Source organism: Sus scrofa, chromosome 7, assembly GCF_054392235.1.
Source record: "Sus scrofa isolate SSC_HxYL_T2T_F1_AM1 chromosome 7, Sscrofa_HxYL_maternal_Yorkshire_Landrace_v2.0, whole genome shotgun sequence".
Lineage (NCBI taxonomy): Eukaryota > Metazoa > Chordata > Mammalia > Artiodactyla > Suidae > Sus > Sus scrofa.
The window spans coordinates 125043564-125067265 of record NC_139389.1 but is presented as its reverse complement, the minus strand read 5'-3'; the positions used below and the strand labels follow the sequence as shown (position 1 = coordinate 125067265).

Here is a 23702-nt window from a genome sequence, read left to right as displayed (position 1 = left end):
ACAGTCTCCACGAGAGGAAGAGCTCCCTCTTCTCCTCTTCCCTCCAATCAACAGCCAGCCCAGGAGGCCCAAGTACCAGCCTCTGTGGCCTGCAGTGGGAAGGGCACAGCCTCATTTGTTGCTGATGTAAATCTAGCACTGGAGCAAGCGGGCACCAGAGCCAGGCTGTGGCGGGGTGCCCCGGGCTCTGATGCACAAGCCCAGTGATATCTCATGGGGGTAATGAGCAGAGCAGGGGCCTCGGGCTGGCATTCTCCCTGCCCCCCCCCCCCGCCCCCATCAGCTGTGCCATTAAGAGCAGGAGATGACACGTACCCTGCAAGCCTGAAAGCTGTCCTATTCCCACCTGGATCCCCAAAGCCCACGAGAGTCTGGTACCCAAATGTTTCACCGATTAACAGAATCATCTTGCCTGCAAATCGCCTGAAGCCCAGTGCCTGGCACAGAGCAGGCACTTAGTAAATACCAGTGCCTTCTCCCCAGCCCTGGGGATGACGAGGGCGCCTAGGTCTCTGAAGATTCTGGACCTTTCTAGAACAGTGCTTACAGTCCAAGCAGGGGAGGGCACCAGAAGCTGGGTGCAACCGAAGCCATGGGATTAAAGCTCACTGTGACCCGAATGAATGCTTACCGAGCACCCCGGTGTCAACGCCTGGAGGCCACAGAGGTGGTGACTATCTATCTATCTTACTGCTCTCAGAGACCCCGGATGCCATCGTCCCGCTTTGTGGACGGGGAACAGAGGTTTAGGAGGCAAAGCTGCTTGCCCAGGACCATAGCACTGGTGAGTAGTAGGACAGAGATTCAAACCCAGGGTTTCCAGACTCCAGCACCTGCCCCCCAGGCTGCCCCTGACCACGCAGAAGCGCTGCAGGCCAGACAGCCTGGTTCATTCCTTGATACCTGTGGCCAATCTGGTTCTGAGTTGACCGGAGGGATGGCTTCTCCCCTTCCCAGTGCCCCGGCTCCTATCCCTTCCCTGGCCCTGTGCTTCCTTCCTGGGGTCCAGCTGAGAAGAACACTAGCTCCGTCCACTCCTGAAGCCCCTCAGGGCCGTCCCCGCAGCGCCAGACCATTGTGAAGCCACAATCAGAGAGGACTTGAAAAGATGAGAGCACTGAGTGGGTGGACCGCGGGCCTGATTGGCTCAATGTCCTTGAACCTCTGCCTACACCGGCCTTGTGCACGCCTAACCCAGCGGCAGCCCCACCGCTCCGTTCCCACCCCCGCGCCTCGTGTCGCGGTGGGGGAGGGGAGAAGGGGGAAGGACGTAACTTGTGGTTTCCCAGGGCCACACCTGGACACACTGCTGCAGGGCCAAAGGGAGCTTGCGCCAGGGACACAGGAAGCCCCGGCCCCCGTTCCCGAGGGCGAGGAGAGGCGAACACTGGGTGGAAGCCCCCAACACTTGGCTCTGCTGCGGGCCAGCCCAGGGGAATGTTCCAGAGCCTCTGGCTTGAAGAGGAATGTGCAACCGACTCCAGCAGGAAGTCCCGGCCCACCAGGAAGGGCTGAGTTCCCTGGGGAGGCCCTCATGGGCGCAGAGAACCTAAGCGCCCTCTGTCCCAGCCCTTGCAGGAGAGCAGCATTCTAAGCCCACCACCCTCGGAAGTGACCCGCCCAGAGTCCCCACGGGCAGCTCAAGCTGATTTCCCACCAGCCGCGTCTCTGAGGAGTGTCAGATCCTGGGATGAGGATAACAGGAGGGATGGCCGGTCCTGAGGTCCGACCCACGCAGTCCTCAGACTCAGGGTTTCCAGGAAATGGAAAGATGAGCTTCCTGGACACGTGGCTGCCTCACTTTACAGGAGAGCAGCTGCCAAAAGGGCATGTCCCTCCCCCGTTTCCTGAAGAGCCCTGGATGATAAGCAGCACCAGGACCAGGATTCGGATGAAGTGGCAGCGGGGACCCCATCAGGCCCCACGACTGCAAAGTGGGGATTCCATCCACCTTCTGGGGCTGGAACAGACCTCACCCAATGGTAGCTCCTTCTCACTCTGACCCAGCAAGGCAGGTTGTTTCCTGGACTGTGGCTGCATCTCCCTCCCCGTGGCCCTACCCCAGCCCCAGCATCTGGCCTCCAGGCCCCGAGGAACTGAAACTCCATTGGTGACTCGGACCTGGATAGGGCTGTGCAGGGCAGCCAGGGGCCTGTGCCTGGACCTCTCAGGACACAGAGGTAAGAAACTCTGGGCGGGGCAAGCCCATCGTGGTCCATCAGCCCTGGAGCAGGCTCTCCCCTGGCTGTGCACCCTGCCCTCCCAGGATTCGGCCCCGCAGAAAAGAAAGTCATGTCCAAATGGGTGATCTGATAGTTTCCGGGATCCGGCGAAGGCCACCCCTTCCTCCCTCAGTGTCCCAGCCCCAGAGGCCAAGCTCCCACCCGAAGACCGTTCCCTCGTAAGTCCACCAGACAAGCTGGCTGAGCAGGACCTTGGCTCCCACAGAGTGTTCTGGCAGGTGGGCTGGGATGCCAGGGTTGTGTGAGAGGCCAAACAGAGACAAAGACCCTCCACTGCCAGCCTTCTGGTCAGCAGAGGGGGACCTGGGGAGGCCCACCCCCTGGGCTGGGCTCCTCTGTGACCTCAGTGGGGGTGTGAATTTCATTTTCTGGGTCTTCCCTTAGCATTGAAGGAGGCTGGGAGGTGTTGACCAGGAGCCGTGATTCCTAATTTGGAGGAAGCCCCAGGAATCACATACAGGAGGTTCGGGAATGCTGATTCCCAGGCCCTGCTCCCGTCTGTGGCATGTCTGGGTTTTGGAAGCAGGTCCTAAGTTTGGGGAAGAGCCCAGGGCAGCTGTGCATCCAGAAACGAATCCAGAAACTCTGAGGAGGCCTGCGATTGCAAACAGAACCTATTTGCCAGACAGAGCACGGTGACCGAGGAGCCCACTCTGGGAAGGCCCATGGCCACCTACGTGGGAAGCAGGAGTGCTCCCATAAACACGGGGACGGGGGCACTGGCGCTGCCCCTCCCTCGTCCTTCGCAAATCAGGCGTTGTCTGTGAGCCTGATGCTAAACCCAGAATTCTTTGCAGAAAAACATCAAGTTCTGGACTTGAAAAGTTTGGAATCCTCTCCTGCCTCTTGGGATAGCAGGACACCAAGGGAAAAAACTTCGAGAAAAAAACAAAGCGTTCTGGCTGTCATTTCCCTTCGTGGATGGCAGAGGAGTTTGGTTAAAGGTGAACACAGACTGGGTGTGTCTAGGCTCCTCTCACACACATGAACTCCTGGATTCACTCATTTGATGGACATCTACTAAGCACCTACTATGAGTCAGGCTTGGGCCCTGGGGATACAGCAATGAATGAAAAATATCCTTGCCCGCGCGGAGCTGACATTATAGCTGGGGAGACACACACGATTAAAAAAACATAAAATATTTAAAATAGAGTGGTCAGGGAAGGCCACACTGAAAAGGTGTTTTTTTTGGGGGGGGGGGCATAACCAAATCCGAGCTGCAGCTGTGTCCGATGCCACAGCTACGGGAACTCCAGGTCTTTAACCTGCTGTGCCAGGCCAGGAATCAAACCTCTGCTGTCCAAAGTTAACTCTGGATACTTAACCCACGGTGCCACAGCAGGAACCCCATGAAGGTGACATTTAAGCAGAGACCTGAACAAGGTGAGGAAGTGAGCCATACAGATAACTGGGGAGACGGCATTCCAGCAAATGGCACATACAAAGGTCCTGGGGCAGGAACATACCTGCTATGTTCTGGGAAGGACAGTGAGGAAGCCACTGTGGCTGGAGCAGAGGGCAGGAGGGGGAAGAACAGAGGTGAGGTTAGCAAGGAACCAGAAGTCAGAAGACACTGGGCCTTGAAGGTGAGACTCCAACGAGATGGGAAGTCACTGAGGGTTCAGGGAAGAGTCACAGCCTGACCTGACTTACTTATAGGTAGGAGATGTCATCAAATACATAAGGTGTAACTATGTATTAGAATATCCTGCGGCCTTAGAATATCCTGTCCCTGCACATATGCAACACATGGGGAAAATGGCCTGCCCACGATGAAAAGGTTGCTGAGTCTGAGTGTGTCCATAACTCACAATGAATGTGGTTCCTTTTCTTTTCTGGTTTTTTTTTTTTTTTTTTTTTAAGGGCCACACCCTTGGCATATGCAGGTTCCCAGGCTAGGGGTCAAATTGGAACTGCAGCCACCAGCCTACACCACAGCCACAGTAACACCAGATCTGAGCCTCGTCTGCGACCTACACCACAGCTCATGGCAATGCTGGATCCTTAACCCACTGAGCAAGGCCAGGGATTGAACCTGCAGCCTCATGGATGCTAGTCAGACTTGTTTTCACTGAGCCACAAGAGGAACTCCGTGGTTCCTTTCCTAACTGCATGAGAAAGCCCTGTTGCCCTGGGCATTTGAGTGCAGTCACTAGGGGTTGTCCCCAGCCGGCTGGCTGGCACACAGGCTCCCCCACACTGGGAAGTGTCCCATCCCACTGCACCTCTAACCCACAGTTGAGCACTTGGGGACATTCACTGAGTGACTTCATGTCCACCACGATCATGGAGTTTGGTCCCCTGGAGCCCCCAGCAGCGTAGCCCGAGAGCCCTGCTCCCCCAGAACTCACCGGGCACGGAGAAGGGGGACAGGAAGGCGGCCTCCACCGGCTCTGGCTCCGGGGGCGGGGGCGGCTGCTGCTCCTGCTCCCGCTGCGGCTCTTCGGGGTTCTCCACGGGAACGTTCCCGTTCTCCATGCTCTCGTGTCTCCCGTTTTGAAGCGGCTTGCTGCTCACACCGTTGGCTGAGTTGATCAGCCTCTGCCTCTGTGTGGACAGGAGGCAAGGCAGACACCGAGGCGTGAGACGACATGTTGCCCTGTTGCTTTGCTCCGTGCATGCAGGCAGCCCTGAAAGTTGGTGAACAGCGCCTCGGGAGATGGGCTTGCCTGAGAAATGGCCCAAGGACCGTGGGTTCCCGCTAAGTTTGCTCATTTCCCCTTGGACTAATACTGGCAGGGGTACTGGTCAGAGCCCCGGGCCTCCTCCTCTTAACGCCAACCTGACTGCCCAGCCTGTGACACTAGATGACAGTGATCATTCCAACTTCCCCGTGGATGGTCGTAAAACATATGAGGACGGTCTCGGAAGAGGCCCTGCATAGTCTTTCACACATTTTAAAAAATGTTATCATGTGACAAGTGCACTTACAGTCCATGAACAATAGCTCAACGATGGTTCACATCTTGATGTGAACACTGCCAGCCCCTCTGAAGATTCCCTTAGGGTTCCCTCGCTCTGTAAGTAACCAAGGTAACCCTTATTCTGACTTTTATAAATATTAATTCATTTTTTTTTCTGAACTTGAGCTTCATATAAATAGATTGAAAGAACATGTATGATTTTATGTCTGGCTTCTCTCACTCACCCAAATATCTATGAGGTTCATCCCTGTTGTTGCTATTTTTCAGGGCTATATAGTATTCCACCATATGAATAACCCACAATGTATCCTTTGCCTGTAGATGGGCATCTGGGTTATTTCCTCTTTTTGGTTACCATGAGGAATGCTGTGAACATTTGTGTGCATGTCTTTTTGTGGACATAGGCACACATTCCTCTTGGGTGTTTCCCTTGGCGTGGGATTGCTAGGTCGTAAGGTGAGGGCATGATGAACCATTTTACACGTGTACCAGAAACGGATCATAATTTTAGTTGCATCCCATCCTTGTTAACGCTTGATATTGTCAATCTTTAAACTTTAGCCATTCTGGTGGATGTGTGGTGACATCTAATTGCGGTTTTAACTTGCATTTCCCCAACAACTAATGATACTGAACATCTGATTGGGTTACTGGCCATCTGGAAGGCTTATACTGGCCAAGATTTTTTTGTCACGTCTAATGAGTGTGTGAACCAGCCTGTCCCCTCCCCTGCCCCATCTCCTGGTAGCTACAGACTAAGTCTGCCTCCTTTCCACCCGAGCAGAGGGGGACTTTCCTGGCCAAGTCTGTGGGTTTCTACTAAACCAGGGAAAAGCAGAGGCCACTTTTCAAGAAATCAACAGGTTCCCCTGTTCCTGAGAACCTGTTTGCTTTTGCAGAGCCTATCATTATGTGGTCCTTCTTAAACATATTTCTAGGTCGGCTTTAGGCCCTGTGGATAATGATCATCACGCAGTGGACACACACATATCCTTCAAGTTCAGCAGGTGATCAAGAGTCAGCAAACATGTCCCCAAGGCCATCTCCACAACTGTGTGCCTAACACTTACTCTTGTGGTTACTGGAAGCAAATAGAGGGTGAGGGGGCTGGGCGGTGGGCTGGGAGGGAGTTATTATTACTTGAAATGAAAGCATGTTATTTTTCTAAAAGAAAGGAATAGACTGTTACCCGGCTTCCTGTTGGTTTTAGGCAGGGACTGCTAAATCATGAAGTCTAGGGTTGAGTGGCAATTTCAACCTTTTTTCCCTACAAGTGTGTCCACAATACACAGCTACCAAAAAGAACAAAATCATCTATACCTGAGACCCAGGCCAAGACCTGAGGCATAATATTTTGCTACCCAAACAGGGTTAAATGAAACGTCATCCTTATAGTAAAACAAATCAAAACCCCAAAACCCCCAAATAGCCATGCAAGCACCGAATTGTAAGGAGGTGGGTGTGACTGAGTAGGAACATGAATGGGAGCGGGTCACGACTCTAGCTTAATGGGAACCAACAAAGAATCATATCTGAAAAAATATCTATAGTGACCTGAGGTTGTATTAAAAGAGGTACAGATTACAACACAAAGGAGGTGACAGGTCCCCATGCTGAGAGAAACAACAGTAAGTTTTCTATAGGAGAGTAAGTAGGTGGCAAGGACTAGAACTCTGTCCAATTAGGGAGAGTGGGGAATTCCAAGGATGTTTAGATGCAAAAAGAAAATGAGGAGGGGACAACTGCTGCCTGATGTCTGAGGGGACGACACATGGAAGAGGCAACAAATAACAAGCAATGCAAGGGGAGTTTCCTGGTGGTCCAGTGGTTAGGACACTGTGCTTTTACCACTGTGGTCCGGGTTCAATCCCTGGTCTGGGAACTGAGATCCCACATCAAGTTGCTATACACCGTGGCCAAACAAACCAAAAACAAAACAAGACCAAGCAGGGATTGGATATCATAGAAGGAATAACAATATCTTATTTATCTTTAAGGGGGCAGGGGAGGTGGGCTAGACTGACTCCTAAGAATCTATGCAGCTCTCATAATGCATCAGGACCTTGATTTTGGCTGGAATTGCTGTTCTTATTAGTCACGTGGCTTGGGGAAAATTACTCTAACTCTCTGATAAATTGACCATATCATCAGAGGATTAATGCTATAACACAAGTAAAACATCCAGCCCCCTGCACTGGCACACAGCAGGAGCTCAGAAAATCAGAGCTAATTGTGGCAGCTCAAAATGACCAGCATCCAGGTGTGAGAAGAGGAAGAGTGAGTTATGGGGATGAAGGAGCCAGGGGACCAGGTGGGATGGGCACTCAAGAGGAAGGGGAAACCCAGGGTGAAATTCTAGGCCTCTCGGAAATGCAAATCAAAACTACAGTGAGGTACCACCTCACACTGGTCAGAATGGCCATCGTTTAAAAAAAAAATCTACAAATAACAAATGCTGGAGAGGGTCTGGAGAAAAGGGAAGCCTCCTACACTCTTGTAGGAGTGTAAACTGATTCAGCCACGATGGAAAACAGTGTGGAGGTTTCTCAGAAAACTAAAAATAGAATTACCATATGCTCCAGCAATCCCTCTCCTGGGAATATATCTGGACAAAACTATAATTTAAAAAGACATATGCACCCCTATGTTCACAGCTGCGCTATTCATAATAGCCAAGACATGAAAACAATCTAAATGTCCATCGACAGATGAATGGATTAAGAAGATGTGGTACAACGGAATACTACTCAGCCATGAAAAAGAACAAAAGAATGGCATCTGCAGCAACATGGACACAACTAGAGATCATCATACTAAGGGAAGTTCGAAAGAGAAAGACAAATACCATATGATGTCGCTTACATGGGGAATCTAAAATATGGCACAGATGAACCATCTATGAAATAGAAACAGACTCTCAGACATGGAGAACAATCTTGTAGTTGCCAAGGGGAGAAGGGAGGGAGAGGGATGGACTGGGAGTCTGGAGTTAGTAGATGCAAACTCTTATATTTGGACTGGATAAACAGTAACGTCCTCCTGTATAGGGAACTATATCCTATCTCCTGGGAAAGATCATGATGGGAAAGAATATAAAAAAGAATGAGTGTGTATGTATGAGGGTGTGTGTGTGTTTAACTGATGTTTCACTGAGTCACTTTGCTACGCAGCAGAAATTGGCACAACACTGTACATCAACTATAATTTAAAACACTTTTAAAAATTCTCAGCCTCTTGGCCACTCATCACAGGGACTATGGATGCAGGGGGTCAAGGCAGTCAAGGGTAGGCTTGGAGTGAAGGAGAAACAGAGCCCACCGTCCACACCCCTCATACCTCCTTTCCTCAATACCCACCCCCTTAGACTCTCTCTGATGACAATGAACAAAGGATGGCATCCATCCCACAGGCATTTCTTCCACGGATTAGTTTTAGCTTTGCGAACTTATCTGTAATATTCTCGAATGAAAATGAACAGTGAACGAAACCAAAGACTCTGGAGAAACAACCTCAAAACTGGGCATTTTGTGGGGTTTACCCCCTCTACTCCCACCCCGTGATGCGTTTCCTCGAGGACACGGTTTAGCCCTGGACAGAGCCCTTCTTGGTGTCAAAGGTTTTAGAGTTGGAAACACTCTGTCCAACACCTCCCAAAGAGAAACTGAGGCCCAGGAAGATGAAGCGAGGCAGAAGCTAATGTGAAATTAAAACTCAGAATTTCTTCCTCCTGAATCCGGCCTGACTCCCCATGCTGCCTTCCAGGGCAGGCTGGTCCCAGGACAGTGGAAAACAAGGTTTTCTCAGCAGCTCAAGACATCAGGGGGCAGGACAACCAGCATTTTAGTGACTCCATCAAAAACCCCATCAGTTCCCTGGATGTGCATGCCATGAAAAATATACCATAAACCCAAATCCCCAAATCCCTAAGAATTGTTCATCCAACATCCAGTGGGTGCAACTATTGTACTTTGAGAAATGGCCAGGATTTGTTAAAATTTCCCTGATTTAGGGAGTTCCCTTGTGATGCAGCGGATGAAGGCTCTGGCATTGTCTCTGCAGCGGCCTGGGTCACTGCCATGGGGCAGGTTTGATCCCTGGCCAGGGAACTTCTGCAAGCTGTGGGCGTGACCCCCCCCCCAATTTTTCACTGATCTAAATTTGACTGATTTGGACCAAACTGATGCAGGATGGCTCAAAGTTTGCAATGCTTCTCTTTCTTAATACACTTTCCACAGAAAGTACACATGACCTATAGCAATCAAAGTAGAAAGTTCAAAATTCAGAACCCTTAAGCACTGTACATTATCCGTCTTCCACCAAATTCAGGTGCTGACTACCCTGTCATTAGCCAATGAAGTTCCAAGCTCCTCGTGTCTGAGGATAATTAATGGCTTAGAACTCTAATAGGCACATATGCAGCAAAGTCTGGAAAAGTCAGGAAGCAAAGCCTGTTAACTTTGCTAGACGGTTTTTTGTTTTTACACGAGGGAAGATTCAGACTTATTTAAGATTTTTTTTTTTTCAAATTTGAAAAAGACTTGGCACGAATACCAAGCAGAACGCTGGGTAACAGTGAAAATGGGGTAACTGCTGTCCACAGTGCCTGTTTCCTTTTAGACTTGCTCCGTCTACAGAGAACAGGTGTGTTTTCATATTTTTTAATTTTTTTTAGTCCTGAGTAAAATTAAAAAAGAAAATCCATACTTCAGGAGATCCTGTCATGGCTCAGTGGTTAATGAACCTGACTAGTAACCATGAGGTTGTAGGTTTGATCCCTGGCCTCGCTCAGTGGGTTAAGGATCCGGCATTGCAGTGAGCTCTGGTGTAGGTCGCAGATGCCACTCAGATCCCGTGTGGGTGTGGCTGTGGTGTAGGCTGGCAGCTGCAGCTCTGATTTGACCCCTAGCCTGGAACCTCCATATGCCTCGGGTGCAACCCTAAAAAGATAAAGGCAAAAAAAAATTAATAATCTGTATTTCAGTCTTGCTTTTTTCCTATTAGTTTTACTCTAGGACTTGACAAAATTACTCAGTGGAACATGGCAGGTATGTATTGTATTCTGGTATTTGATGGCTAGCTGCCTTAAAATCCTTCCTGAGAGAATCACTTGCTGCCTGCGGGTGATGCACCAAATAGGTGCGGCGACCAGCGCCAGCCCGGCAGAGGACACGTGGGGCCCCACACCTGGAACATCCCAATGAGCCAGGGTCTCCTCAATGTGTCAGAACCCAACCCATCCAAGGCCGCCCGTGCTCACGGTCTCACGAAGCAAACTCACCTCGTTAATTATGATCCTGCTGGCCATCCGCAGTCGAGTCCTGGGCCCAAACTTGTTGGTGATCATTATACGCAAGCCCGCCTCCGGGAAGTTGAACTTGGGAGGGCTGGAGCTCATGACCTCGTCCACCATCACCACTGGGTTTTTGCTGTACTGCGGCTCCTCCTTCACTGCATTGAGCGCAAAGCCACGATTAGGGCTGGGCTCCCTCCAGGGAGCAAAACCCAAGGGCTGGGGGGTCCAACGGACCTCCCCTCGGGTACCGACTTCTCCGACTGTGGTCTCGGCGGCTGGTAGCCGCCTGGGAGCCCAGCTTCAGCTTTTCCCATTAATCAAGTGGGCCACTGGGTCTGAAATGCCCACCGACGGCAAGCATTAGACAGAGCCCCGTGCTCTCCCGTCACAGCACCCCTCCCACATCTGGCCCCTCTGCCAATCGATGCCCTTTTCTTCAGGGGCCCAGTCTTGGCCAATGGTAAAGGTCCTTCAGTATCCCATGGGGCAGCCCTCCTCCCAAGTGGATCAGGACCCTGCCACCGCTCACCGGTGCCTCTGGGGGGGGGGGCTTTCTTCCCCTCCCCCCATAAACAGAGGCTCAGACAAGGCTTTACAAATTGACAAGGCCCCCCTGGCAGGGGACATGCTGGAGGGCACCAGAAAGCACTGGCTCTAAGCTTCCCAGGAGGCCCCCTGCTCTGTCTTAGAGGAACCATCTCTGCCTGGCACAGAAGGATAAATCTGTTCTCCTTGGGGCAGGCAGTGAAGTCAAAGAATCAGCTCCCAGGCCCTGGATGAGGCGACAGAGAGCCAGGAAAGGAGCCTGGGAGCCGGTCTGCAGGGGAAGCTGCTGGCCGAGCCCAGTGTCTCCAGCGCCCTCCAGAAGGGAGGCCACGCTCTCTGACCCTTTGCTTCCACTGATGAGGCTGAAGAACGCTCCTTCCAGTGCCCAGATCTTCCCTGCCACCTTCACCAAGATGCTCCGGGCTGGAGTCTGGGGGGTTGACATTTAACTCCGGAGCCCCCGAGGGTCCCGAAACAGAAGCATTCACGAACACGGCCCACAGAAGCAGGTGGCTTTCCCCTCTGAGGGGCTATCAAAGCAGACACCCCCCCCCCCCACGGGCCACCAGCTCCGGGTGAGCGTCCTTCCCCGACAACAGAGAGCCGAGAGCAAACCCTCGGGAGAGTTAATGGCATAAACATGAACAGATGCACACCAGACACACCACCCTCACCACACAGGCAGCAAGGCTCAGCAGACAGGAGGCGTGTGGTTAGAACCAAAGCTTGGAGGACCATGCATCTGTTGGAGACAAACACTCACCGCCAACGAGGCGTGCGTTGGACGCGTGGTTTTTTTCTTTTCTTTTTTTTTTTAAATGCATGTGTTATTGCTTGGATGGAAGCAGATTACTTACAATTTAGAAGAGGAGAGGAGTTAAGGAGACAAAGGCCGACAGAGATTTTTGCCAGAGATGATTAGCGTGCGGTGGATGCCGGGAGTCTGGGGCAGCATTCTTGATGGGGGCCAAGATGCCAGAGGGTTATTGGAAGGAGGATGTTAGTGGAGGGGCTTCAGGGCTCAGGGTCTCTGGCCTCCGGGTAGGTCCCTCTCCTGGCTGAACTCTACGGCTGGGTCCCACTCTGAGGAGCAGGAACCCCACCGCCCCTCCCTGCTGCAGGAAAGCGGCAACCCCTCCCTCCTCTGAAGCCTCCACCCCAGAGGGAGGTGGAAACCCGCAAAGCAGAGGCAGGCTCCGTAGGTGGAACCAGCCTTGCCGTGGGTACCGCCTTGGGGAACAGCTGGGCTCAGAAGGAGGGCAGAGACATGATGCCCGGCTTCTCAGGCACCTTGTCCTGGCACTGCCCACCAAGTGGCAGCACAGGGTGATATATCCAAGCCACAGGTGCCTGCCTGGCAGGAAACCTAATCCATTGCAGCATGGTTTTTTTTTTTTTTTTTTTCTGGAGGTACAGCCTAAGGCCAGGAATCACTCCCTCCCTCTCTGCTCCAAGTCAAAGTTGTATCCAGGCCCAGGGTGGCTTGGAAAGGCTCCCTAAGTGAGCTGAGCCAGTGGTCATGATGGCTACCAGGATGCGTGCAAGGCCACCTGACAGCCCACAAGAAGAGGCTGGACCCCCAGCAGTGGCAGGAAACGGAGCGCCTTCCTGCTTCAGCCCCTGGCTCCTTTTCTTGGTGTATCGGGCTCTGTTTTCTTGAGCAGAATTGAAGGGTGATGTAAACAATGCGTAACAGTTTTAGGGGAACCCCCCCCAAACCACTGAATGCAGAACAAAGTTGGAGGCTGTTATGCCCCCCAAAACAGAAACTGGCCTGAGCTGGCGTGGTGAGCTAACTGCATAATTTTTAAGACCATTTCAGTCCATAAAGGCATTTTTTAAGAGTGGGGATAAAAAGGCAGTGTCCTCTCCTGTCAAGAGGTTGGGTTAAAAAGTTTTTGGTTCTACAAATATGGGAAATACCAAAATTGATAACAGAAAAGTCAGGGCTGTGTGCGTATGTTTTCCTAAAATAACCCACCAGCCAGCCATGACTGACACCCCTGGCCGGGGTGTTGATGCCACCTACCTAGAGGCTGAGGACCAGGGGCGAGGTGCTCCGGGTTGTGAAGATGTTGTGGCAGCACCAGTGCCAAATGGCAAAGTCCCGAAGCCCCGCTCCCCTCAGGTCCCCCCGCCCTCGGGATGTTATGGATGCTCCCTTTTCCTGGTCCAGTTGGTCTCTCTCTAGGGGCCAGCAACTCAGGCACATGGCCCTCTGCGGAGAAGGGCATCCAGCAACCTGGGCTGCATCTCCAGGCCTCCCATCTGTCCTGGTCCAGGCCTGCCTCCCCCCAGACTCCCTGACTTCTTCCTCCTTGGCCTTTATCTAAATGCATCTACTGGATAAGAATCTCAGGGAGACCTATCTTCTCTCCTTTCCATGTACTGGGGGGGGTGGGAGGGGGGAGGCAGTCCTGGGTCTAATCTTCCAATTTTCCAGAAATTTCCTCGGACTTCAAGATGTGGGGAAAAGTATTCAACTTGGGGGAAACCCCTACTGTCACGGGTACACAAGGGAGAGGGCCGAGCATCTGGAAAGGCCCCACATGGGCTGCGGCCTCCGGGCAGCCAGATGTCCCTGCAAGAGGAAGGGGCTCGCGTCCTCATCACGTGGCCCTGGGGACAGGCCTCCACCACTGGCCACACGGCGGCAGGGAGCCCCCGGGGCTGGCACCTGAGGACACGGGCATTTGCCACTGGCCTGAATGACTCAGCACACGGACCCCAGGGGCACTCATCTCCGTATACAAAGGTGGCCGGGAACAGCCTCTTGAGAGTCTTGTGTGTGGGGCCCTCAGAGCCAGTGTCTCTGGAGCTAAAATTCCAAACAGCAGCCACACTGTCCCCTCCCCTTCTGAGGAGGTTGTCCTGGAAACGGGCCCTCCGCTGGGGTGGCCTGCTAAGAAACAGGCCACGCGGTGGCCTAGTCCCACGCTCTGCAGGCTGCCTTTCGCTGCATCTGTCCCCTGTGCCCAGCGGCCTTCCTCCTTCCACGTGGGGAGATCTGTCCCTCCAGCACCTACGACAGGTGCCTTCCCCTTGGGGGTTCCCTGAGATGGGACAGGACGCACCAGGCCAAAGTGGACATGGTAGGAGCTCCCTACCCTGACCCACCCCAGGGCGGAGGCTGGGGAGGGGGCCGAGGCGTATAGGTTTTGGCCCCCATGTGTCCCAGACACAGGCAAACAGTGCCCTCTGAGACAACGTGGTGACATCAGGGAGGCCATGAAGGAATTAAAGTCACCTGAAAGAGGGACTCGCCCATGAGGAATAGAGGAGGGAGAGTCCCCAGGCGGCTGGCCCACGGCGCTCTCTCCCCGTTAAGGAAGCCTGTACCAACACGTGGGTGGAACTCAATGATGCCAGCTTAAGCTGTTGTTTTTTGTTTGTTTGTTTTTTTCCCTAGATTGTAACTACAAGAACCTATTCAGCCTTTGCACAGGTCTTGGGTGCAAAAGAATGGGACCCTCTCAGCTTCCTGGCAGCTGCCCCCACTGACAGAGTCACCTGCTAACCAGCTGGATTAAGAACTGAGGACAAGAGTTCCAAGGCAGTCACCAGTTGGGCCTAGACCTTTGGGGAACCCGACAGAGATGACATGGGCTGGCTCTGGAGGCCCAGAAACCCCAGACATGGTGGCCAATGAGAAGCTGAGGAGACAAGGCCACTGCCCCCAGGGAAAAGGGTTCCTGGCAGGGCTACCAGGGAGGTCTGGGCTTCCTGGTCAGCTCCATGGCCTCTTTCCCAGGCTCGCTGCTCCTTTGGGCAACAAGCCAGAGGTCTCTTTAGAACAGCTCTCCAGAGCTGGGTCTGGCCTTTGAGAAGCCCCGGGGAGCCCCGGCCTGCTCTGCCACCCCCTGTCACTGGCCTGTCACATGCGTCAGCATGTAATTCATTTCAGGAAAGGCAAGCAGGCCCTGAGCCGTCCTCGGGAGCCCGGGGAGATCCCCAAGGACGTGACGGTTGAGTCTGGACTCGTCCTTCTCCACCTCCTACATGACTCGCCCTTCTCAGGTAGGGTCCTGTGACCAAGGGTAAGAGAGGGACAGTTTAGGGGGAGCGTGTGTGTGCACCAACGAAGGGGGTGGTTTCAATGACATGGTGTGCCCGCTCCTGTCTGCTCAGCCTTACCTTGCCCCAGCAACGGCACGGAGGGGTCATCAGAGCTATTATCACAGCAGTCATTACCATCCTCCAGCTCACTGTTCACCGTGTTGCCATTCGCAATGGTCTTTTGTCTGACTGTGAAAAAGGCCTGCATCTTCACATTGTACCTGCAAGTTAAGGTGGGAGGTCGGAGGTGAAGGAAAGGCTGGGCTAGGGAGTGGGTGGGGACCTCCCCCCCTCCCCCCCATGCACCTGCCGCGAGCATGGTCCCGGGGCGAGGGGGCGGGGAGCTAAGGCTGATCAACCAAGCTGACAGTTTCCTGACAGGAACCTTGGAACAATGTACGGTCGCAGGGGACCTGCTCCTACTAAGGGGCCACTGGACTTCCTGGGGGCGCAAGAGACCTGCAGCCTAAGAAAATGACCGATGCCTACTCCTGCACGCCACAAGCCTGTCCTAACACGACAGGTACAGCCAGCCTCAGGACAGGCTGGAAGCAGGTGTGCTCAGGTCCACCCTCTCCTCCACAGCCACTGGCCTTGCTCCCACGGGCTGCCCGGAGAGCATCCCCACGGAGAAGAGCCCACGCCAGGCTCCAGGCTGGCTGGCTGCCCCACGGAAAGGCACTGGAAGAGGAGACCACTTCAGGATAACTTCCTGCAGTTTGACAGCGTATATAGCCTGTTCTTATAAAACATTATACATGTTGTACGGAAATGGGATTCACAGTCTCATAAAACCCCGTGGCGTTTTCCTCTTTAACTACGTGTGGAGGTATGAGCAGAATGCTACCGACCTGGATGTGGCTTAGCTCACGGGCACTTTCTTTTTTTTTTTAAGAATGGAAAAATACATGTAACATCAAATTTGCTATTTTAATTCTTTTCCATTCTTAGGGGCACAATTCAGCAGGAGTAATTACATCCACGAGGGTGTATCTATTTCCCAAACAGAGCGCCGCCCCTATGAACCCATCAAGCCCTATGAACCCATCAAGCGTTCATGAATCCCGTCCTCAAGCACGTGGTAACCACTCTCTGATTTGCTGTCTGCCTCGAGGAATTGGAGTCTCCTGAGTCCCTCATACAGATGGAATCATACAGTTTGTGTCCTGTGACTGGATGCCTTTCACTCAGCATCAGGTCCTCAGGGCTCAGCCGCAATGGGGCATGAATCAGAATTTCCTTCCTTTAATGGCTGATAACATTCATTGTGGGTAGTTTTGAGCAGATTCTGATCTGAGCGGTTTCCGGAGGACCTCACGGGTGCCCAGGCCTGGATGCAGCATCTGCCTCTTAAGAACAAGTGGTGCCCCCTGCAGCTGTGCAAGGTGATGGCCCCGAGTGGTGGCATATTGTGAAGCCTGGAGAGAGTGGGGCTGCCTGGCTCTTTCAAAAGAGTGGTTTTAAGTTAGCAGGCTACTTATAGAGACAGCACAAAAGAGTGGTCACCCTGGGGCGCGGCCAGGGCCGTGGAGCGGGGCGGGAGAGAGGGCTTTGCCTGCTACTTGCTTGGGAAGGGGCTGCATCTTCCTCCCACCACCCACGGCGGGATGCCCCTGGCTCACGTGTGAAGAGCGCTAAAGCAGGGTCTGAGTCCCTCTTTCTACCCCGTCTGTGCCAGCAGGGGCCCCCAGAGAACGGGGGTGGCCGAAAGGGACCAAAAGGGTCTGGCGGAGGTTTTCTCCCCGCTCTGACAAAAGGCAAGCGCGGGATGGGGACGCGGGGGCCGGCGACTGGGAGAGGCACTTACTTCATGATCAGAATGTAAAACACGTACAAGATGATGAGCACCAGGCCTTCCCACCTCCGGGAGAGAAAGGAGACGGGTTAGAGCCAGGGAGGCGCGGCGGGTGGACCAGGGCGGGATGTCCCATCACCTCCCTGACCCCACACCTGGCCTGGAACCAGGCCTGTGGGCGAGCCGCCCAGCCCCCCGCTGTCCTGTGATCTGAAGCCCGCCTGGGGACAGGGAAGGCCAAGGACAGGTCCTTCTCCACCACAGGGGGTCTGTGGGACTCTGGAAAAGTTCCCTCGGCCACCCAGGAAAAGGCGGGACCAGGGCCACCTCATGGCCTACATCACAGCCACAGCAACACCAGATTCAAGCCGCATCTGTGACCTATGATGCAGCTTGCGGCAACACGGGATCCTAAGCCCACTGGGCGAGATCAGGGACTGAACCTACGTCCTCCCAGAGACTATGTCGGTTCTTCACCCGCTGAGCCACAACGGACACAGTTCACACCCGCCGAACTCCCTAAATTGTTTAGATTTTGCTTCTTACCGCGGTATCTTTAATTCACCTGGAATTCATTCGTGTGTAAGGTGTGAGGGAGGATCTGATGTTATTTTATCCCACGAGGATTTCTAGTTGTCCCAGCAGCATCTGAGACACCCCCCCCAACTCGCCGCCGTGTCATGACACCTGTCACTTCCCCCAGCCCAGAACCGGGCCCTTTACCAGGTTCTCGGAGCCACATTCCACACTGGCCTACGCTTATCCCTGTGCAAAACTTCAGTTTTCATTATTTCTGCTTTATAATATATCTTGATATCTGGCAGGGCAGGAATATTAAGGGAAACAGTCTTTGCCACTTTGGAAGGATAGATAAAGCCATGACTGTTTAGAAGGAAACCCTTTTTACCTGCAGAAGTGCATAAGCTTATGTTTATAGAAATATTTTTTTAAAAAGATTCAATGAACCCAATAAGCAAGGATATGAATACAAAAGGAACAATGAGAAATAAACTTACCATACAATCTCCTCATCATATATGAACTGGAAGGCAAAAGAAAAAAGGGTGCGGGGGGGGGGAGGGACAGATTTATTCCAAAGAAGAGCAAACACAGGTCCCCGAGCACCCCGAGCAGACACATACTGGCTTGTAACGTGCTTCACAGGAAGCTGGGCTCTTCCCTCTGTGTCTGGGTTTCCCAGCTGTAAAAGGCGACCTCTCCTGAGCAGAAACCTGGGTCAGCAGATGCTGAGCTACGAGAAATGGCCCATGCTTCACGAGAGCACAAGTAGCCACTGGGGCCAGCCTGGCAGGGCTCTGTCTTCCTTACTGGCACAGAGTGGCCAGAATCAAGAAACTTAAAGCCTGAAAAGGGCTCTCCCTCTGTCTGTCTGTTCATCTGTGTCTATCTACCTATCTATCTACTCATCTATCATCTCTCTATGGTAACTGTGGGGGGGGTAAGGGGGAAGGAGGTGTCATTTTCTTTATTTATAAAGTTTTAAAAAATTTTTTTTCTTTTAAGTGCTATACCTGCAGCATACGGAGGTTCCCAGGCTAGAGGTCGAAACAGAGCTGCAGCTGCTGGCCTATGCCACAGTCACAGCCACACCAGATTCGAGCCACATCTGTGACCTACACCACAGCTCATGGCAATGCCGGATCCTTAATCCACTGAACGAGGCCAGGGATCGAACCTGCATCCTCATGGATACTAGCTGGGTTCATTACCACGGAGCCGCAATGAAAACAACTCATTTTCTTTAAAAATAAAACAAAAAACCCCTTTGGAAACTCTGAGGACAAAGGACCTGCCTGTACCATCTGAAGGGAGGCCAGGGGTGACAGGAGATGCAGTGGCTTCCTAAGAGGGCAGTAATGCTGCCCGACACCCCCACCCAGCATCTCTGCGCGGGACACAGGTGAATGCTCTGTGGTCCAAGGAGTCCTGTGACCGCCCCAGCCGGGCCCTGTGTGCGCAGGAAGCTGGAGGGGCTGTGACCCACCAATCTGATCTTAGAGACATGAGGGTCCCTACAAGAGACCCCTGGAGATGCCAGGGGCTGCTGCCTGGACTTGGGCTCCCTGCACCCCAATCCTGGCTGTCACGGCAGGTAGCACACACAGGAACCGCTTGGGAAGACCTGGCCAGGTATTGCTGCGAGGTTCCCCAAAGCCAGGACTCTGAGGAAGGGGCACTCAACAGAGGGGAGCCTGGTGCCACCACCTGGGAAGCTGGGGGGACATTTATGGGGATAGTTTCAGTTTTTACAACCCAACAGAGGGCTACTGGCATTTAGAGGCAGTGAGAGCCAGGGGTGCTACTCAGCCTGGAACATGGGGAATTGATGCTATCGGAGGGGATTTTGCATGTTTGTCACACATCCTGAATCTCCTGCTAAGTATTTAGGCAAGTGGAAAAAAAACGACCTGAGCCTTGAACTTAACTCCATTTTATAAATCAAAGTATTTTTACATGGTTTTAATAAATACTTGATTTTCTTGTGAGTTAACGGTCCTGGGAATGGAAGGATGACTGTTCTTGGCTCTGTTTAGAATTTCGGCAGGAGTCACTCATAATTTTGGAAAATCACGTTGTCAGCGCTGGCAGCACTCACAGGGTTTAAGGCGCCAGCCAAACACACCGGCCTCAGTCTGTACTGAGATTAGCCCTATGGGGGCAACGGATTACATCACTGGGTGTTTTAGCATCTTCATGCTAAAATGTTTTCATACTGAAAGATTTATTTTTTATTATAAATTACTTTTATTTGTCCTTTCTAGTATAGTTTGGGCTTTTTTTTTTCTTTTTTTCTTTTTTTTTTGTCTTTTTAGGGCCACACCCACAGCATATGGAGGTTCCCAGGCCAGGGGTTGAATCAGAGCTACAGCTGCCCGCCTACACCACAGCCATAGCAACTCAGGCTCTGAGCCACATCAATGACCTCCACCACAGCTCACAGCAACACCAGAGCCTTAACCCACTGAGGGAGGCCAGGGATCAAACCAGCGTCCTCATGGATGCTAGTCAGATTTGTTTCCACTGAGCCATGACCGCAACTTGTTGATTTTCTGTTTTATCTCTTAACTTTCATTTTTGGGGGGAGTGTGGTGGGAAGGCTCTCAGATGCTCCAGGGATCCCACTGCCTCATGTCCACGCCCCCTGCCCATACGTGGCCTGGACTCAGGGATTCGCTCCAAACAGAATATGGCAGAATGATGGGCTGTCACTTCCAACATTACAAACTGTGGCTTCCACCTTGGCGCCTCCTCACCCTTGCTCGGCGGGACACCAGTGTCCAGGCTGTGAGATGCACTAAGAAGAGCCAGGGAAGAAGGACCTGAGACCTGCCCGCAGCTTTGCGAACGATCCTAAAAGCAGATCTATGCGGGGAGCCCTGAGATAACTGTACCCTGGCTGACACTTGTGAGAGGCCCTGAGCCAGAGGAGAGGGCTCGGCTAAGCCACTCCCAGACCTGGAGCCAAAGACAATGGGAGCTAAGATGTGTGCTCTCTGAAGCGTCTGAGTGGGACGGGCAATTGGCTACACAGCAGCAGGTGACTAATCCAAGGGTCACGATGGTCATATCCAGTTGATTCCAGATGTTCTTCAGCTGGGAACTGTCACTCTAGGACACATGCCACATGCCTCTGCCCTCCTTGAATACGACCTGCCCTCATGCCATCACTTTAACGCTCTTTTTTGGACGGACACTGCTCCTCCTGGGATGACATGGTCCTTAGCAGTCACCTGTGTCATGGGCTGATGTCACACCAGCCCTCGGTGGGGGGCAGGCACAGAGATAATACTTCTAACACCCTAACGGGCCCCAGGGGTCTCTGCTTTAGCCCCCTCCCCTCCCCCCCGCCCTTTCTGCCCACACCCTTGTTCCCAGTGGCCAACCCTGACTGCTCCCTGCTGGCTGGTCTTGTTCCTGCTCCCATCAGCTGGGGAACCAGAGACTCTGCTCCTTGGTAACCGGGCTCTAAGAAGGTCTGCAGGCCTCTGATGACCATGTGCTCGAGGTGAGCTACAGGAACCCAGCTTTCGCTTTTTCAAGGCCTGTTTGCCCTCGAGGGGGTCCCCAAGGGGCTCCCATCTCCAAAGAGTCAGGTATGAAGTTTTCCGGAAAGGGAGGTGCCCGGCTTGGGGTTGGTCCCATGACCTCAGTGAGGAGCCAGCACACCCAGGGGTGGGGGCGCCAGGGATTCTCTGACTCTAGTGCCAGGGACAGAGGTGGGCAGGGCCCCGGGGCCTTTGCATGGGCATGGGGAACTCACAGCAATGAGCACGATGACAGAGAGGGTGTAGTACACAGAGTCGCGGCACACGGCCCACCACGTCAGATGCACCACCTGCCGAGCAAAGGGCCACCTGCTGTTACTGGCTGGGGAGATGGGGTGCGAGGGCAGGGGGATGCAGCTGGGCAGGGGCGGGGGTGGGGGGTCCCACCACGCCCAGACCCTGAGGGTGTAGAGACACATCCGTGGAGCTCGACTTAACTGTGCCACCAGAAACACATCTGGCCTGGCCGCTCAAGGCCACCCTGTGCTCTTCGTCGTATTTGGGGACAGAACGACACCATGCCATGTTTGTAAGTGGTGGCAAAGCTGCCTTCCCCTCTTCCAAGATGACCACCTGGCATGTTTCCTAGGAGAAGTCATGTGTGTGTGTGCGGGGGAGGCCAGACGTACTCCTTCTTCCCTCCCCCTGATGCTGGAACCTTCCTGGGGGTGACCAGCTCCCCACTTCTACCTCCACCGCCCTGGGCCAGGCAGAGCCTATCCATGACCCTGACTCTCTGAGGTGGAGTCTCATGTCCACCTGTGGCTCTGAGGACCAGGAAGCCGTGATGGGGCATCAACAACAAGCCAGATGCCTCTGCCCCCTGGGGTGGCCAAAGACCCCAAATATTTCCAGAGTCAAGCTCAGGGTCATGGTTACAGAAAGCACCTCTTAAGCATTTTTTTTTTTTTTTTTTTTTGCTGTCAGATGGATGCTCCCCCTGGGACGGGCCAAGGCGTTGAGATGCCTCCCGCTCTCAGACCCACTGGAGGAAGGAACAGAGGACGTCACTACTGCTACACGCAAGGAACTGGGCTCAGAAGGGAAGCCCCTGCTCAAAGCCACCGGGAGTGACGGGAACGGCGGAGGCTGAGATGGGGGTTTCATCTCAACAAAAGAGAGAAACCACTGACCTGTCCCGCAAATAATCCACAAACTCCAATTATACACAGGATGTTGAACACAGCAGAGCCCACGATGGTCCCCACCCCGACGTCTCCGTGGGTGATGAACACGCCTGGAGAGAGAAAGGCACAACTCCTCATCTGCAGAGCCCCCCACCCCCCAGACTCCTGCCTGCTGTGACGTCTGTGTCCCCCACCCCACGAAGGGCGAGAAGTTGTTTTTACTATGGGAGAGGGCCCGCGATGCTGGTGCGAATGGCAAAACCGGAGGTGAAAGTGCCCTGGGGGACCAGCTCTGCCATTTTTCACCAGCTTCACCGAGATGTAGTTCACGTGCCATAAAATTCACCCATTTAAAACAGCGATTCAGGGTTTTCTGGTGTTGCCACAGAATAGACGGTCATCACCCCGATCTAACTTTAGAATGTTTTCATCACCCCCCCAATAAACCCCATTCCAATTAGTACCCCCACTCCACCCATGGCTCAGGGAACCACTGATTCACTATCTTTCTTTCCACTTCTCCCATTTTACAGATGAGAAAACCGAGGTGTGGGGCTGACAACTGCCCGCACTAGCTTGGGCACCAAATCTGGGCTTTCTACATCCTGTGTCTCGGGCTGGTGGGATTTCTTACCAATAACAGAGGCAAAGAGTTCTGGTGTCGAGCTTCCGGCAGCCATGAAGGTGGCTCCAGCCACGTCTTCGCTCAGATGGAGTTTCTGAAACAGAAGTGACCGAAGACCCCTCAGGCTGTGACGTGGGGAACAGTGGGCATGCCCACTGGACAGTCACCAGCCAGGAAGAGGGCAGGGGAGCCAAGCTTCTGGGCGGGTGCCCTTGCCTCCCTGCACCCCGAGCACACACCCTCCTCTGCTTTGCCGGATGCTCAATCCAGCATCCCCTGCCCCCTTCCCCCACCTGTCAATTTCTGTTCATTCTCTGAGCCCTTAAATAACGTCTCCCTGATGAAGCCTTTCTAGTGGCCACCACAAGCCAGCCGCTACCCCGGGACAGGCGTAGCATTTAGTCGTCCATTGCTGAGACACAAACCATGCGGTGAGAGTGGTCCACGTGCTTGGCTCCCCACCAGATGCGGGGGGCAAGGCTGGTCTCTTTCATCTTCGGATGCTTAGAGCAGGGCTGGGGCTCTAGTGCCCATCTCCGCAGGTGCTCAGGCAGACCTTGGGGACCACGCAGCCCTCACTTGTCAGGGCTGTGGTACCCGGAGGCCTTGGAGGCACAGCCTGCCTCCTGAGACCAGAAGGCCTTCTGATGGCGGCCCCACCACCCAGCTGCCCACTGAGACAAAGGCCCCCATGTCCCATCCCCAGGGCCGAGCCAGCAAGGGGCAGGGCTGGAACTGTCAAGGCCCACTCTGCTTGGCGAGACTGTTCTGGCCGCAGAGGCCCGCCCTCTCATCCGGAATGCGGGGCTGGAGGCTTTGGATGCTTGGGGAAACCATGGAGGTGGCTGGGTCCACCGGAATGCCAACTTGAATGTGCCCACCTATGGTTCTCGGAAGGCCTCTGGGCAGGCTGGCTTGCGGCACGCTCGGCCTCCTTGCCATCCCCCACCCCCACCTCCGCCAAAGCACTCCTGGGCAGCCCGGGCCATGAGGCCACTGAGGAATCCACTCCCTGGGCCAGCA

At 53.5% G+C, this 23702-nt stretch overlaps 1 protein-coding gene across 3 annotated transcripts in view; it reads right to left on the bottom strand.

Annotated features, from left to right (window-relative positions):
• SLC24A4 (solute carrier family 24 member 4) overlaps positions 1-23702 on the bottom strand; it is a 178865-nt gene that overhangs the window by 36040 nt on the left and 119123 nt on the right. For 2 of the 3 annotated variants that reach the window (XR_014811309.1, XM_003482307.5), the window contains exons 5-12: positions 22689-22773; positions 22061-22164; positions 21143-21217; positions 17877-17902; positions 16873-16926; positions 15201-15286; positions 10449-10618; positions 4598-4793 (exon numbers count right to left, since the gene is read on the bottom strand). Coding sequence is in view for 2 of the 3 variants with exons in the window: in XM_003482307.5 (XP_003482355.1) it covers positions 4598-4793; positions 10449-10618; positions 15201-15286; positions 16873-16926; positions 17877-17902; positions 21143-21217; positions 22061-22164; positions 22689-22773 (796 nt within the window). In the remaining variant the exon portion in view is untranslated. Of the gene's footprint in view, positions 1-4597; positions 4794-10448; positions 10619-15143; positions 15287-16872; positions 16927-17876; positions 17903-21142; positions 21218-22060; positions 22165-22688; positions 22774-23702 lie in introns of all 3 variants that reach the window. The other variant, XM_003128693.7, reaches the window with a different exon arrangement.